Source organism: Microtus oregoni, unplaced genomic scaffold (genome assembly GCF_018167655.1).
Source record: "Microtus oregoni isolate MIOR12 unplaced genomic scaffold, Mior012 000018F_ref0000195, whole genome shotgun sequence".
In the NCBI taxonomy this organism is placed as follows: Eukaryota; Metazoa; Chordata; class Mammalia; order Rodentia; family Cricetidae; genus Microtus; species Microtus oregoni.
The window spans coordinates 8732311-8749643 of NW_024543077.1; the positions used below are offsets into that span (position 1 = coordinate 8732311).

Consider the following 17333-nt stretch of genomic DNA (forward strand, 5'->3'; position numbering starts at 1 on the left):
GCTAAGACTGGACTTGATGTGTAACATAACAGGTGCCTGAACTCGAAATAAGGAATGGCTTTACAGACACTTAACACAAAAGGCCTTAAGATGCACTGCCAAGTGAGATAACTGAAAGATGTATTTGGGACATCGAGTTGAGGGTTGGATCTGGGTGTGTAGGTGGGTGATAGTGATGATAGGGAGAACTTCACAACACAGTCTTCAGGAATCATTATTCTGCTCCCAACAAGGGCTGTTTACAATGTATAAGACTGAACCATGCTATTGAGTTCTTACTGGTAAAACAAAAACATACATAGATAGAAAGGCCTCTTTTTTGTAAAATTATAAAATCAGTTATAATAATTATAATATCTGTAATTTTAAAATCAGTTGTTCAAGAATCTAAAATCTTTGGTCTTTGCAAAGGCATTTTTTCTGCACGGCAAAGGTAATTTTTTGTACACTGCAAAGATAATTTTTCTGAAAGCCACTTGATAACTTTACTTCCTAACTATTATAATTAGTTTTAAACTTAAATTTCTGGTAACCTGATAGAGATCCACGAAGACTTAGATGATTTAAGCAGAGGCAAACTCTGAAATTAAATTATTCCCAACACTATAGCTTTTTTTTTTTTTGGATTGTATAGGTTTTTAACCATTTAAGATGAAGTAAAAGCAGACATCACTAATTCTCAGTGGCAACAATTTTTGTTATCCTTTTTTAACATACACACGTACAGAGGTGACAGATGTGACTGTTTACAGTCACCAGATCTACTAGCGGAGTTGTATCTGAGTTCAATGTAAGCCTTTTGTAAATAGACACTCAGCAAACATGATTGTAGGATTAAAGAAAGACATTATGCTTCTGTGCTGTGTAGTAAGTCTGCCTATTCTTTCAAAAGTTACACTAATATCTCTACAGCATTTCCATATGATATGTAATTAAGGAATCTTTTCCTACATAAATCCATTATTTCCTTTCATGACCATTGCAATATATCATGCACACTCAATCACTTTTATCTCACCTCAGAAATGAGACACAAACACATGCCAAAGACAGTGACTGCATCTGCCAAGAGCGTCTTTTGACTCTGTTCTATCAGAAAACCACACAGGCATCAGTAAGGAAGTTCCAACACCTTTTAGAACGACGTCTCCTGCATGCATCATGACTGTCTGTGTATTTTCACCGAGAGTTTCTTCCCCTTGATGATAACCACAGAGCACGTCATGTAACAGCCCATACATAGTTCTTACTTGATCAGAATAATGTGCATGCCTTTACGGCTCTTCCATAACATACATGTTTAGACGTGTGTCAAACTCACTTCATTAAACATTGCCCGATAACCAGAAAGATACTGCAGTATTAAAAATGAGGTGTTTGCACTATGTAACTTTTTGTCATCTTCAGGAATCACCAACTTGTTCCTAGTTGGTTGCATGAGGAAAAAAAAAGCATAATGTGTACTCCAATTTTAGTTAATACAGTGAAGCCCTCAACTTCTTTACAAAGCCAAGGATGCAAAACATTTACCCGATGGGCGTAATTTTAATGTGCTAGTCACAAAGAACCTAGTGCAAGTTAGCATCAAATATTTAAAGTGATAAATTTAATAACACACTGGAAAGTAGCTGGTGTGCCTCTGACTTATATTACATTCCATTCTTTGGTACATTTTTTAATTTAAAGTTTTAATGATGCAATCTAATGGACTTGTATCTTAAGCAATTAAATGCTTATAAAACCAATAGTTTTAGTAACCACAATAATGATATTAATTAATGAGTCAATACATTCCAAGTCAGATCAGCTAAGCAAGACAGCTAACTGGACCAGAGCTGTTCTGTCTGCTGCTGGGAGGTCTGAGGTACCACTGAGTAAAATCAGGGAGTGGCCAGTTCTGTGCTCCAGGAGCCATGGTGTCTTAATTGACTTAGGTGTAAATACTGTCTAGGAAAGGATTGAATCCAGGCCAAGGTTTCCATGCAGTTCTTTAGCTGCCTATCTCTTCAGTTTCCAAATGCAGGTAAGAAGGACACGTGTAACAGTAGTAGCCACCCTAGGAAACCAGCAAGGCAGGAAACCAGTTCTGCTGGTTCCCAGATAACTAGAGGAAAGAGTGGCTGGACTTAGTGGCCTCCTCTGTAATCACAGCACTGGGAAACTGAGGTAGCAAGGTCCCAAGCTGGAGACCGGATTGCAGTGACAGTGACAAGCTCTAGTTAAAAGGAGGAAGAAGGAAAGGGCCTCTGGGCGTGTGTCCTGACTGGCAGAGACCTTAGAGAGAGATTCTGTGTATACTTTTGCTTTTCTTTTCTTTTCTTTTCTTTCTTTCTTTCTTTTCTTTCTTTCTTTCTTTCTCTTTCTTTACCCCAATTCAAGGAGAACAATATAGTGAAATCTCAAGTAAGGACAGAGGCTTCAAGTGCCAACCAAGAAGGAACATTGGTTTGATTCAACCAGAGTGGCCTTTGAATGGAAAGCAATCAAACAACAGCAGGTTTTTTATTTATGACTGGTTTGCAAAAATATGAGGAAGCTTATCTGCAATCAGCAATCTGAAGGCATTCAAGTTACAGTAGTTTGTGAGGGAAATGATAAAAACCCGTGCATGACAAACTATTCAAGACCTTGGCCATAGCGGCTCATTTATTAAAAATAATGACGACCAAATTTCTTTGAATTGTGATGACAGTTGGAAAAAAATGTTAGCCTTTTATGTTAAGACAACTTGAAGTATGAGAAAATACTTCACAAAAATATTTGTTCTCTATTTCTCCTTTTATCTGATGCTTTTCTGCTCGTAAAAATTATTGCATTTGTTTATTTAATCTTTCATTGGATATTTTTACTGGCTAGAGGAGTGAAGGAATGATGTCATCATGCATGTGTTGAGATGAATAGGAAGAAGTAATGGACAAACCTTAAAGACTTGCAGCTCCTCCAGAATGAGCTCCCCGCTGACAGAGCTGTTGCTTGGAAGGACTACCACCTTCTGCACAGTGCCCCGATCTAGAAGGGAGAGGGACAAGGAGGTGCTGTCAGAATACTGCCTGAAGGATTCTTAACACAAGCACCTAGTCTTCAAATAGATTACATGTTAAGCAATAACAGATTGAATTTATGTCTAATCCCATATGTTTAAATTGAGAAGATATACAACTAAAGGAAAATATAGCAATCTCTCATTTTGTCTAGTGTAAAATCAAAGCTGCTCAGGAAGGGTATACATTCGTGTAAATTCAAAAGTATGAGTCAGGCACCCATCCTCACATATGTGCACAATTATAAATGAATCTGTAAAAGGATTTGTGAGTCAAGTATATACTCTTGAAATACAATAGAAATTATTAAGTTCAGTCATTAAAAACATTCCTTATTTCTCCAAGCTAGCATTACGAAATGATACTCCTACTACCATTTTGCTAACATTTAACCTGTATTGATTTCATTATCTGAGGAAGTCTTAGTAGAAATGATCGGCTATCATTATAGCATAAAGTCACTAGTCCTGAACAATAAACATTGATCTACGATTTTGAGGTAAGATAGGGTAAAATATCTCACTCCCATTACAATGGACAGTTTAATAGGAAACATTACTGAGAAACATAAACTGTTTTATTTCAGGCATGGGTACCATTTATAGAATAATCATACTGATATGATTTTAATTATAATTTGACATGTTCTTAAAATATAGGGAAAAAAATGAAATTATGTGGTCCAAAGTAATATAAAGTGAAAATGTTCTTGTATCCTGCAGCCATGCTGAATAATAACAGTATGCATTTCATAACAGTGCAGAAAATGGTCCTTAGGGTAAGATAATTCAGATTGTTCCATAGTTATGTAAACACTTTTATGCATATGATTTTTTGCTTTACCCAATTACATGAATGTTAGATTTGAAAAAACTAGTTAAGATTTAACAATAAGATAATGAAAAGAGTTGCTCTTAAAATAATTCATAAGCTGCATGATAATATCAAGTTAAAAATACTCTTAGTTGTGACAATAAACTTTTAATTATCTACCATCAGCAAATAAGATGGCTGGGTTTTTTTAAATTGTTTTGAGAAATGTCCGTGAGAAAAGTTAAGTAGAAGTAAACTGTGCAGAATTTTTTAGCTAGCAATCATTTAGGTATTGATACTACAAATCTTAAACCTTAACACTGGTTGCCAGTCTACAAATAAGAGTGAATTTGACATAAAATATCCTATTTGTGTTTCCAATTCCCATTTTATAAACCTTATCGAAAGATTCTCAAAAGTTCTTACTTAAAAAATCATGGCTACAATGATTTTAAAAAATGGTACAATGATTTTAAAAAAGAAAGACAACTCCTGAAAGATGTCAGGAACAGTGGGACTTGGTGCTTTCTGAACAGTTGCTAGACTATGAGGATGCAACATATGAGAGGTTGATGGTAGAAATTTTTAAGTTCATTCTGTGACTACAATTCACTGCTGAAACAAGCTAAAACTTAATGAGGGTCCCAGAGCACCGAATACTCCAGGTGGAATTCACAAACTAATTCTGCTTCTCTCAGGAGCTTCATTAACTCAACCCATGTGATGATTTGGGGTATTTTGTTCTAGAGGTAATATAAATAGAAAATTGTACTAAGAAACCTCTTAGAGATGCTACACAAAGATGTCATAATGGAAAATGGATGATTGTGGTTACAAATGTTCCTCAATTTCAAATGACAACACATTAAAATGATCAGTGTAGACAGCTAGAAGAATATCATAGAACCAAAATCCCTAATTGGAGAACCTTCAGATTATGACAGTTTAAAGAAAAATGTGTAGTTTTCCTCCCCTACTGCTGCTCTCATGGGTGTCTGAGTGTATGTGTCTATGTTTGTGGGTGTGCATGTATATGTACGCAGATGCTACTTTTTGAGTATGTGAGTCACTGATCCTAAGGGTTTAAAGAAGTCAGGACAGGAATGAGCATATCCAATCAGATAGATTATGTAATGCTCGAGGTTATAGTCTTTTCTAGTGTGTAAGGACTGTTAGCATCCTTGCCTTTATTGGCAGCATCCTCCAAGAGCAGAGGACGAGGAGAGGCTTTGGAGACCAAGCCACAAGAATTACTTTAAAGTGTAGTGTATCTTGATCACAGTGTCTCTCAAAGACATAACGGCTCTGAAAAGTTGCTTGCTTTAGCAGTTCCATAATGCATAAACCTATCAAATTGCCATGCAGTTTAGAAAATATGTGCACAGTATCTGCTTTGCAATATCAAAGAAAAATGGTTGAATATTCTCAGAAGAGTTATATGCCTCTTAATTTCTTCTTATAATGTGTTAGTATTCTAGGAGAGCAAAGGTTTTAACGAATTATCAATCTCTTCAAAAAGGTTTCTGGTAAAGGTACTTCATTTACCCACTGATAAAATATAAAAAGAACTGTAATATTAGCTGACAAATTATGGCAAAGAACATGTATTTGACTCACTCATAATAAAAAGTAGGATATAATTTGCCTTTTGCTTTTTTATTTTAGATTTTAGAAAATTTATCTGGTACTGATGAACATGGAAAATATTTTTGCAGTATCTTAGGCTGTATAATTCACCATAAAATATATTTGGTTTATCTGCCATTCATTTGACCTCATTAACTTGGTAAAAAAAAAAAAATTATTGAGGGTCTCCACTCAGTCAGACAGAGGAGATAAAAGAAAAAATAGAGATAATACTCAAGTGTTCGGTCTAGAGTTTATGGGTCTTTAAGTCCTGTGCTCACATAAAATGTTAGTCATTATGAGATGTACATTCCAGAATTGTCATGAAGCTCCCAGTGTTGACATCCACATAAAGCCATCTCTGTCCCTTTTCTTTTGAAGAAAATGTAGTTATCAGATATCTTCCTTTTTGGGGTGCTCAGAATAGTTTTCTTTGGCAGGATGCACTAGTATAAATCCTCTCTTTGTGGTTCTTTTATCTCAGGAGATGTCGCGCGCCCACAAGAGAGTTACAGTGAAGCTGCCTCCCACTCCTCTTCCTCAGCTTCAGTTGACTTCCGTGTCAACAGAGTCAATAACGGCACTTTTGCAGTAGTTGCCGGTCACTACAACTATGCCGAATCATTTTCCCTTCTCGTATTAATATCAACAGGCAGCTTTTGGGAACATCTCCTCCATTCTCAGTCTTCATAGTAAAAAACGCCTCTGTTCGTTACCCACTACATGCAAGATATCCCATAAGAGCATCCAAGGAGTGGGCAAATACAGAAGTCCCAGCATGAGTCTCTTTCATGGGGTAATAAATTCTTGCACACAGCTCTGCTAGAATCATTCCATTTGCTATACAAGAAACTCCCTTGGAGAGGTAGTAGCAACATAAAAAGCAGAGCCGAAAGATGCTACAATGAACTTCTGCCTCCTAAATTCCCAAATGAAAGTCTTCTGTTGCTTTAATTAGCCGGGGGGAAGGTGTATGGCCATTTTTTAGTTGAGTTCTGACTGAGAAATAGGAATATAGAAACCATTTAAAACCATGTGTGGTCCGGTACATAGGCTACCCTCAGCAGGTGAAACCTCTTTGCCTCTCTGTAGCTCACCCACTAAACTTGGCCGTCATCGAAGTAGCTTTTGTTTTCATGTAGATGAAGATCCCTGAATCAATTAAATCACTGAGGATATGTGGGAGTAACCAAGACAAATCTTAAAAGTGATTTCCATGATGTCAGTCTTCACACAAAGATAACAGCAGAATGATCAACACACAGTGCTGATTTAATTTCCTTTTGTTTATTAAGTATCTAAAGAAGCCTCCCTAAATAAGCATCCTTTCTAACTGTTTATTTTATGCTATCTAGATTTCTTTGAGAATGTAATGTAAGGGAGCACAGCAATAATGGTTCAACAGCTCTTCTGTCTGTCCCTACGCTGGAGGCCAGCCTGCAGGTGTCACACAGTAGGTGCTGGCTGTCTAAAGCAAGTCCTGAAGCAGAGGTCATTACTCAGCAGGTCACTGGAGTCAGCACTGGTATTTAGCCCCTGGTTACACATTAACTGAAGTCCTCAGGTTTCCCGGGAAACAAGCTGTGCTTGCCTTTGGAATGGAGGAACAAGGCCATGTTAATCAGATCTAGTCCCTCCCCCTCCCAGTGGTTAACTCCTGAAAGAATTCTAGCCAAGCTGGCTTCCTCCCTGTGTCACAGACACAATCACATAGGCACCTGTGGTTAGGGAGGCAAGAAGCTTGATTTAATGCCCTTTTACAGCCTCTTTAAAAGTCTTATTTACTTATATTTTTTTTTAGACAGGGACACTGGGTTTTATTTTTCACCCTACCCTACAAATTGCTCACACAGTTGTGATTCTGAGAGCGAGGTAATCAATAATGATTCACATCAAGGAAGAAGGTGCCATACTCACTTGAGAAAAGACATACAATCCCAAATTGAATGCTGATCTCTTCCTGCTTTTTCTCTTTTCAGCTCAGTGACCCAGGGTGTCAAACACTGCAGCATTGTATGTGACTTTAGGTAATTGTCATGTAAGTTCTAGCATTTATTTTTAAAATCAAACATTATTAAACAATAAGCAGATGTGTTCAAACATGCCCTCATATTTTTGACATTCAATTCATCTTTGGACAGAACAGAAGGGTAAAGCCAAGCAAAAACTGAAAAGTTCAGGCAAGTGGAAGCTTTGTAGACTGGAAGGGAGTGCGCCAACCCCCGCAGCTTCAAAAACTGGGTCTAATCAAGTGGCTGCCTCATTTGCAGCCTGGTTAAACATCCAGTCCAAGTGGGAGCCACTTTCCCGCTTGATTACCAAATCACTGCTGCTGTATTCTTTTCTTCCTACTTTTATAATTGGAAAATAATACAGAAAAACAGATATTATTCTCCCCCACTCCTGGCAGATGATTGAAGCCCCAGCACCAGCCACACAGGTCCTGACTGACACATCCTTGGCCGTAAATAGCATCTTAAGCGTCTCCATTTAAGGGGACACACTTGGGGCGGCAGTACCCATCCAAGCTAACTTCACAGTATTTTTTTTTTTGTTTGTTTGATGATGCAAGAGTGTATAGGGTCACACAGCTGTGAATGTATCTGGTGTACCTAAATTAAAAAGGATTTTATTGGCACAAAGAACTTTTCAGAAAGTTATAGTATTTCTCTGCCTTATAAGAAAAATAAGTAGAAAAGGATTCCTTGATTTTAAGTTTCATTTGCTAATAGCATTTCATTTTACTTGGCCTTTTAGCATCCCTAGCCATGCTCAATTACGTACTTTCAAATATCTGGCCTTCAGATTACCTCAGCCAAAGTCACCTACAGAGTTTACCAAAAATACACATGTTGTTTCCCATGTTAAATCACAGCAGGAATTTTTAGAAGCACTACATATGTATAAGCTTAGAGAAAAATATATGCCTGCTCAAATGCATGAGACTCCCAAGTGACAAACAGTATAAAAATGTATTTAACTTCTTTGTAGTTGATCTATATCCATCATAAGTGGAACCACCAAATCAATTTTGATAAAGATTCATGAAATCTTCTTTCCAGTTGTATAAATTAAGCTGAAATAACACATTTGTAATTAATGTATGAAATAACTTACGTACTCTATAATACAAACATTGTGTAAACTTCTATGTAACATTACAATCAATAAATTTTAGATACATAAAAAAAATCAGGCAAACATATGACTTATGAAGTTCTACAAGAATACCCAGTCTGCAAAATTACTGTTTTGATGAAAGTTAAAGTGGATATGGCAATAAGGAAAAAGGTACCGCAAACACTTTTGGAAGAAATAAGAGGAAAACCTTTCTGGAGGGCGCTTATGACCATTGGCCAATGGAATCAAGGCTGTTGGAGAAATTTCCCAGAGTGAACAATGTAAGAATGGTAGGCTATTTGAGGACCTCTTCCTGTTTTAGTTAATTACGTATGAGCACTCAGAATGCACACTCGCCACATGTAAGTGAGGTGGTCAGAGGACACCTTGCAGAATTCCATTTCCTCTGATTACCATATGCTTTGTAAGAATCCAACGTGGACCCTCTGGCTTGGACACACCTGTCCTTTCCCGCTGACCCATCCTGCCAGCCCAGAGATGACTCTTTTGTAGATCATGTGGCCCAGGATCCTCACGTGCTAACTTTCGGGATCTCCGCACTTCCTGCCTTGGGTCAATTTCCCACAAGAGGTTCTGGGAGTGCAAGGGCAGCATGGAGATCACACATACAGGAATTGGGGCAGCAGAGCAGGGGTGGGCTGTCTTTTAGCTGGTTGAGGTCTGTGTGGGCTGAGATGACTGGGAAGGAGACAGTGGAGGTTCTGCACTTGTTGGTAGGGAAGAAGGGAAGCAGTGTTATTGGAAACCAAAATGCTAGCCTCACTCTGATTTTATTAACACCTTGATGTTAATAAAGACTGAGATTTATGTAGGTCATATTTGAAAGTTAAGACCTTGTTTAGATCGAACTTAAAGAAAAATCAGTAACCTCGTTTATCAAGGATCAGGAAATAGCGTGCAGCTGTTTTTCTGCAAAACTAGATTGGTTTACATACAGAGTCTAAGCCCAGCAACCAGAGAGAAAGACCTATCATAGTCAACGTCAAAGCAATAGTATGGTCCCTACAATAATAATGAGTTCGATTTAGGAGAAGGTAACAGATCCAAGGGCAACAAAGTCATTTCCAGTAAGTCCAGGGATACTGGTACTGAAGGTGCACAACATATAACTGCCACAGTAGATCAGGAATACAGCCAGTACTAACAGGAGAGTACAGCCCCCACAGCCCCTTCCTAAGGAGAACAGTCACAAAAATACCTACGAAAGATTCAGGAGACCTCTTCAAACCATATCGAAGACCTGCCATACTATCTTCCCTTCCTGTTTTAGGAATCGTTAAACCCTGATAACTAAACAAACACACAAGCAATATACTCAGGATCCAGGTGACAGTAAAACATGATATTCACACACACACAGACACACACAAAGAAATGTCAAATTATCTATTTGCAATATCTGACCCTGTAAGATAAGTTTGCATTCATAACATAATAACTTGCTTGTGAGTTGAGGATCACACTCCATACGAGATAGTTTGCTAACTCTAAACACAGCCCTAGATTCCGAACATTGTAGTGCTTTTGTCTATTTAAGATATGTATCTTATGGTGACAAAATAGGTCCTTTAACTAATTTATTATAAAGTCTGACCTGTACGGATGTGAAGTCATTTGGTTTGTTTGGGTTAAAGATTTCTATGTAGAAGATAGTACTGTGTGCTATCGTGAGGTATTGTCAAGAACTCGCAAGGCATCTGATACATGTATACATTGATGCTTCCTCTTCAAAATTTTCTGAATTTTAAAGTACATTCTGAGGGGGTAGGGATTTTGAAAGATCATTAGTAGGTAGACAGATCAAGAGAGACACCATAGATAGGTAGTAAAGATAGTATACTTCCAGCTCCCTCTTCACACTTCCGGCTGCTAAGTTCAAGATGGGCTCAGGGTATGTTTTCCTCTGAATTATGACCCTATCGTCTTCCTGTTTTTCTTCAAAGTGAACAACCCTAAGTTAGGGAAAAAAGACCCAAGTAAAGAACCTTCAGATCCCCAGCCCTTGAGAAGAGTTCAGATTTCAGGCTTTGCAGTGTTCCACATGTTTGAAAGGGCCTTTCTGTGTGGCTTGTTGTTTTTTTTTTTTTTTCTGTGTCTCTCTGTTTATCCTGCTACTCTCTCTGTGCCTTTGCCTGTCTATCTGTCTATCAGTCTCTCTCTGTCTCTCTCTTTTTCTCTCTGTATCTCTCTGTTTCTGTTTCTCTCTGTCTTTGTCTTTCTCTCTCTCTCTTTTTTGTGTGTGTGTGTGTCTCCATATCCCTCAGAAAAGCATTTGTTTAGTAGTTAATTTTTGTGTGCTGTGTCTGATACTTCCCCTGAGATTTTCCCAGCCTTATAATTCTTCAACTGGCAGAATACAAAAGCCAGATTGAAATGCCTAGATATTAACAACATGGTTTGAAAGAAGGAATGGTAAACTACAATTTATTTTTCTTCTTTTATAAACATGTTTTTACAATAAACACTTGCAACTTAAACAAAACAAACAAAAACATTCAAGAGGCTGATTCAAGTAAAACTATAGAGTGAAACCATGTCATGTTTTAAAATAAGCAGTTTGTAAATCCCCAGAAGAAGAGGGGCTTAAAGGACCCTGCTAATTAAGGACACCACAGTTGTGTTTCCCCAACAGCAGTTGTTAGAAGGGATGCTTCCCACAACTGCATCCTGGGATGAGCGCAGTTATGTCCTGTATCTGCTATTTGCAGTGAGCATTTGGTGGTGAGAGAGCCCCTTGCCCAGGTGCACACCGGGAGCAGCTGCTTGGGAGATCATGTCCCTACACAGGCGATTCAAAATTGGGGCCTGTAAAATTTCCTTTGTCTATAAAATATGGATATTGCGTTTTCCCTTCACACCTGACAGGCTGCTCAAGATCAAAGGAGACAAGCTGTGTGAACCTTTGCAGTAAAGTTTAGAGACACTGTATATAACTGAGCGTATTGTCTTTGGCCACTTCTTATTGGTCTCCACGTGTTCCAGCAGCACCCAAACCTGTTATAAACCAGTGCTTTGCTCTGTAATTTCCAAAAGGCCACCAGCAGCTCCAGCTGGGATCTCTCACTAAAGTTATTTTCCCTTTTATCTTCCTCTCCTCTCTTCTCCTTCTTTTCTCTCCTCTCCTCTCCTCTCCTCTCCTCTCCTCTCCTCTCCTCTCTTCTCTTCTCTTCTCTTCTCTTGACCTTCCTTTTATTTTCGTGTCTCTGCCCTTGCTATCCCCTCCTTTTGCCTAGTGGTGATGATCTATAACTCTAGCTTGGGGGTGAGGTAGACTAGAAGGATCCTCAAAGTTCCTGGGCGCAGCATTCTAGTTATTTAGGGACTTTTGAGTTCAGTGAGAGACTCTGTCTCAAATAAAATGATAGAAGTGTGATAAAGTACAATACCTGATATCTATATCTTCTGCACACACAAACACACACATCTACTTTACACACATATGTACACATTTAAAATGAAAGAAAAAGCAGCTTCAAATTTCAAACAAATATACTTTACAAGGAGAATGCAGGTAAGTGATGTAAGGCTCATTAGCTCCTATTTAGGATGCAACAACAAATTTCAAACAGAGAACTATGTTCAGCCTTTCTAAGTCTACATTACTCCTACATCACTCCTGTATTAATCCCAGATCAAATACTCCTATACTACTCCTATATCACTCCTGTATTAATCCGAGGTCACTACAGTATTAATCCTCCAATACTCTGATATCACTCTTGTATTAATCCTAGAGCACTACAGTGTTAATCATACAATACTCCTATATCCTATATTACTGCTGTATCAATCCTAGAGTACTCCTATATTAATCCTGTATTAATTCTAGATTACTCCTATATTGATTCTCTAATACCCCTAGATTACTCAGGGAAGAACTACACCTCCAAGATTAATAAATTGTACCATCACGAATGAACCTCTTCTCCAGCACCGTTTTGACCTTATGGTGCTCATCTACGTTAGCTTTGAAGTTCAAATCATTTCTACAAAGTGGCTTGGGATGTCCTTGTTTCTGCATTTTCAGATAAGGAAGCTCATTCCCTTATAGTCATATCCAGATCCACTATTAACTCGCCCTTATTGGCCGTTCCCTTTCTTCTGATTACATCTATACAAATGGAATAGTTATTCTTTCCTCGATGCGACTAGTACACAGGAAAGTAGCATAATGTGGAAAACAGCAAGTAACGAGGGAATCCAAATAAAATGATCTTGTCCACTGCTTCTTCCTGACTGCTCCATCTTTCTCAAGGTCACCATAAGGTCACTTCTGCGCTATTTTCAAGATCATTCCTCACTCATATTAGAAAACGCTTCTTAATTTTTTTCCTCATTCCAGGAACTCTAGGAGTTAAGTCCTTATCATTATAATTCCCTAGATTGGCCTCAGCACTGTCAGGGATTCATCTAACACACACTCGGCTAATGAGGCTCCTCTCTCTATCTCTAGCACAGCACTCTAGGCTGAAGTACATCTGTAGTGACACCCTCTTTGACTTATCCGTCTGGAGAGGCCACCAAAACTTCAGTCCATTATGAGACAGACTTTGGCTTTATTTCAATGCTGAAAGAACACTGCAATTCTAAATAAGCCATTCGGTTAATCAAATTCTTAGTTTATACACTTTTAAAAGAGAAGGAGACTTTCATTTTGTTGTTTCTGTGTTATTATAATGAGATACTGAAATTTATTTAACTAAATATAATAAAAATTAAGTATATGTTATAGTGTAAATTAAATTACATATTTGTATTTTTGAGGAAAACTGCTACTGCTTTTCATAACAGATGCCTGATAGATGAAAAGAAAAGGCAATTTTTCCAACATTCAGGCTAATATACATATAAATCACATAGTCAATAATATGTGATTATGACAACAATAAATTTCTTATCATCTCATCTTTTCGTCTGCATAATTCTTGATCTAAGTAAGCCCTTTGAATCTCCACCTTCCATCTCCTGTTTTATATGGGTGTCACTTCCTACCTTTGAAACACAAGAGCTATCTTTCCTTTCGGCAATTTTAGAGTCCTTTCTCCATCAGTATAATAGGGTAGATGAAAAGGCTGAGTGGGCACTGGCCACTGCCCACCTGAGTTGATGTTCACAAGGGGAAAGAGACAAACAAGCTCCCAAATCGCTCCTCTGGCCTCCACACACATGACATGTCACGAAAGCACATGCATGCTTGCCTTCAAAATGAACATGAACAAAAATACTTTGAAATGAAGATGAATGTGGCGGCCATATTCTACGTTGTCTCTCTAGAAGGCACGTGCCTGTTCCCTTCATCAAGGAGCATGCGACTTGCTTGTAGGCAATAGCACCATGCGAGCTGATAGGATCTCAGTGTCATTGCTGTGCTGTATCATATGATACCCAGGCTTAAGAGATTGAGAAACTGACTCCGCCGACCTTAAAATAGTAAACTATGTGTTGTGACTACAAGACATTGTCATGGTTTCTTACTGTACCTCACCTTGGCAACTAATAAAGAAGCTTAGTCTGATGTGTAATATTATCTTTACGCATTAGTCAGTGTTGACTTTCCCTTCAGAGTCTAAAAACAGAAAATTTGATTAATAACTGTTTTTACGTTCTTTAAATTTATCAATTAAGCTAGAATTCAAAAGCTTCTTAAATGTGTTTTAAATTGCTACATAAATAATTATCGGCAATTTTAGTGTTTTTGAATAACACACGCTGTTCCTCTTAGCTTTATGGGGACTAGAAATTAAACATAGGTCTCAGGATGCCAAAATCAGTATTTTGAGCTTCCCAATCTGTATGTTCTAAAGAAAACTGCTTTTCTGTGGCTTAAAACTTTAGTGACTTATCTTCCTCCACATATAATTGTTTTCTTCCATCTCCAGGGTCACCAGGGTCATTCTCACATTGCTTCCACCGTCTCTCATCTTCCTGACTAGAGCAAGGACAAACTGTCTTTTGGCTTATTAAAGAGCCACATATTTGTGTTGAGCACATCCACACAGTTTAGAAAAATGCCCCCTTCTCAAGGTCACAAGCATTAAACACACCTGGGAGAGCCTTTCGCTAATCTAGTACCACATCTCTAGGTTCCGGAACTGCGAGAAAGTTATTTGGATGCTCAATATTTTCCTACTACATCAGTGGAAAATACACCAAGCAGACATACACTTGGAGTTTTAACCCCACGTCTTGCCTCACAGGCTCTGCCCTTAACTCTTCTATCCTAATTTCTAATTCATTTGCCACTCTGAATAAAACACTTTCTCTCATTTTCTAATTTTTTTTTTTTTTTGGTTTTTCGAGACAGGGTTTCTCTGTGGTTTTGGAGCCTGTCCTGGAACTAGCTCTGTAGACCAGGCTGGTCTCGAACTCACAGAGATCCGCCTGCCTCTGCCTCCCAAGTGCTGGGATTAAAGGCATGTGCCACCACCTTCCCTGTGCAGCCACTTTCTTTTTCAGAGCCAGTTTCCAGGCAAACAATCACCACAACTGACAGCTACAGGCCTATGGAGGGTTACAGGGGGCCCAGCCTGGTGAGCAGGAGGCTGTGTGTTCTTCTTCTAGAACAAGGGTCACAAGGACTAGCCCTGGGAAGCTGGCAGAACAAAACTGCAAGAACAAAACGCTAGCGTGGAGACTTAGGCTCCACAATTAGACAGCAGACTTCATAATTCAACATGCGAGGCATTGAAACATCCTTATTATCCTATGAGAAGCGAGCTCAGCAACACCGTGATGAGGTTTTACTTTAGCCGTCCGCAAACAAACAAGAAAAATGCCAGTGACTAAGTAGAAAATGAGCCAATCTTATGGAGCAATCACTCTGTCTCTTGTGCTGTGGAATAATGCTCTTGTACACTGTAAAGACAGAGAAAGTTCTTTAAAAAGAATCAGAGTACCCAGGTGTGGTGGTGCATACCTTTAATCCCTGCACTTGAGAGGCAGAGGCAGGCAGGTATCTGTGAATTTGAGGCCAACCTGGTCAACAGAGTGAGATACAGGATTGCCAAAGATACAGACAGAAACCTTGTCTAAAAAATTCAAATATCAAAAATAAAAATAAAAAAAAAACAGCATAAGAAAAAGTCACCTAAAGATCGAAAATTCACAGAGAATCTGGAAACTCTGCTCTTGCATTGTCTTTGATTGTTTGACTGCTGAGGAAGGAGCAACGGCTGCTAAAAGACATTTGAGTATAAGTGCTGCTGGATTAATTCAACCTATGATGTTTGAAAATGCCTTGACTTCAAAATTTAAGTCAAAGCTATGTTATGTTGGAGAAGAGTTTCTACTTTTGTTTCTACAGGAAATGGGAGGATATAGATTCATTTTTGATCAAGCAAGATCCCCTGAAAAAAATCTCCCATAGGAGTGGATGGCCCAGATAATCTAACATTTTAGAGCACCCCGTAGCAGTTTTCTCTGAATTCCATATTCAGAACAGCTCGAGGCTGCTGGCTGAGATGATCCGGTCTCACAGAATACTCCAGTCAGGACTTGACCATAATCCTAAATTTTCTTTGGGTTCCTATAGTCTTACCAGTGCCCCAGTCAGCAGGAAGCAACCTAGAAAAACTACAGCCACATTCCCCAAAAATAAATTATGGATGTTTTTCTTTGTTTAGAGTGTTGGTTACAACTTGTTATGGATAATGGTCATGCAAAAAGCTAAACAAAGGAGATGTGATTCAGAGTCTTGTTTTGAAAAGAAAAAAAAGAGAAATGCTTGAGAATGATACTCTGGTACACTGTAAAGATTTGTCACTCTTATTAGTTGAACAAAACACTGATTGGCCAGTAGCCAGGTAGGAAGTGTAGGCAGGGCAACCAGACTAGGAGAATTCTGGAAAGAGGAGAGGTAGAATCAGTCACAAACCAGATGCAGAGGAAGTAAGATGAGAATGCCTTCCTGAGAAAAGGTACCAAGCTGTGTGGCTAAATATTGGCAAGAATTATGGGGCTGAGGAGATGGCTCAGAGGTTAAGAGCACTGATTGCTCTTCCGGAGGTCCTGAGTTCAATTCCCAGCAACCACATGGTGGCTCACAACCATCTGCAATGAGATCTGATGCCCTCTTCTGGCTTGCAGGCATACATGTAGGCTGAACACTGTGTACATAATAAATAAATAAATCTTTGAGAAAAAAAGAATTATGGGTAAATTTAAATCATAAGAGCTAGTTAGTAATAAAGTTTAGTAATAGACCAAACAGTTTATAATTAATATAAGTCTCCATGTGTTGATTAGGAGTGAATGGCTGTGGGACTAGGTGGAACAGGAACTTCTGTCCACACTCTTACTGGGATCACTATACACTTGCATATCCAGAAGCCCTTCAATATACCAATCCATTGTACAGAATCTATTTGAATTAAACAAGGAGAAGCATATCAGGTTTCCTATGTGATTTGTTAAATGTGTCAGACATTTTGGATATAGGTATAATATATCCTTAAAATTCTTAAAAAATAGTAAAACCTGTAAAAGTGGGATGATCTTAAAAGTCAGGTTAAATCATTCCAAAAACTCAGGTTAAGCCCTACTTTCTTGTGTAACAATCCCCTGTCACAAAAAGTGTGTACTTCTATGTCAAAATGGAAGATAACTGGCAAGATTGTACCAGACTTGCAGGTTAAATTTTTAGAACAATTGAAGTTCACACAAAAATTCAGGCCACTTCATCGGAAAGTTTATCTCTGTCTTCTCTGTCACCTT

General features: G+C 38.4%; 1 protein-coding gene across 1 annotated transcript in view; it reads right to left on the reverse strand.

Annotated features, from left to right (window-relative positions):
- The window catches only part of LOC121458956 (semaphorin-3C-like), a 150925-nt gene that overhangs the window by 15900 nt on the left and 117692 nt on the right, over positions 1 to 17333 (reverse strand). The window contains exon 13 of the mRNA XM_041668397.1: positions 2921 to 3009. Coding sequence (XP_041524331.1) covers positions 2921 to 3009 — 89 coding nt within the window. The remainder of the gene's footprint in view (positions 1 to 2920; positions 3010 to 17333) is intronic.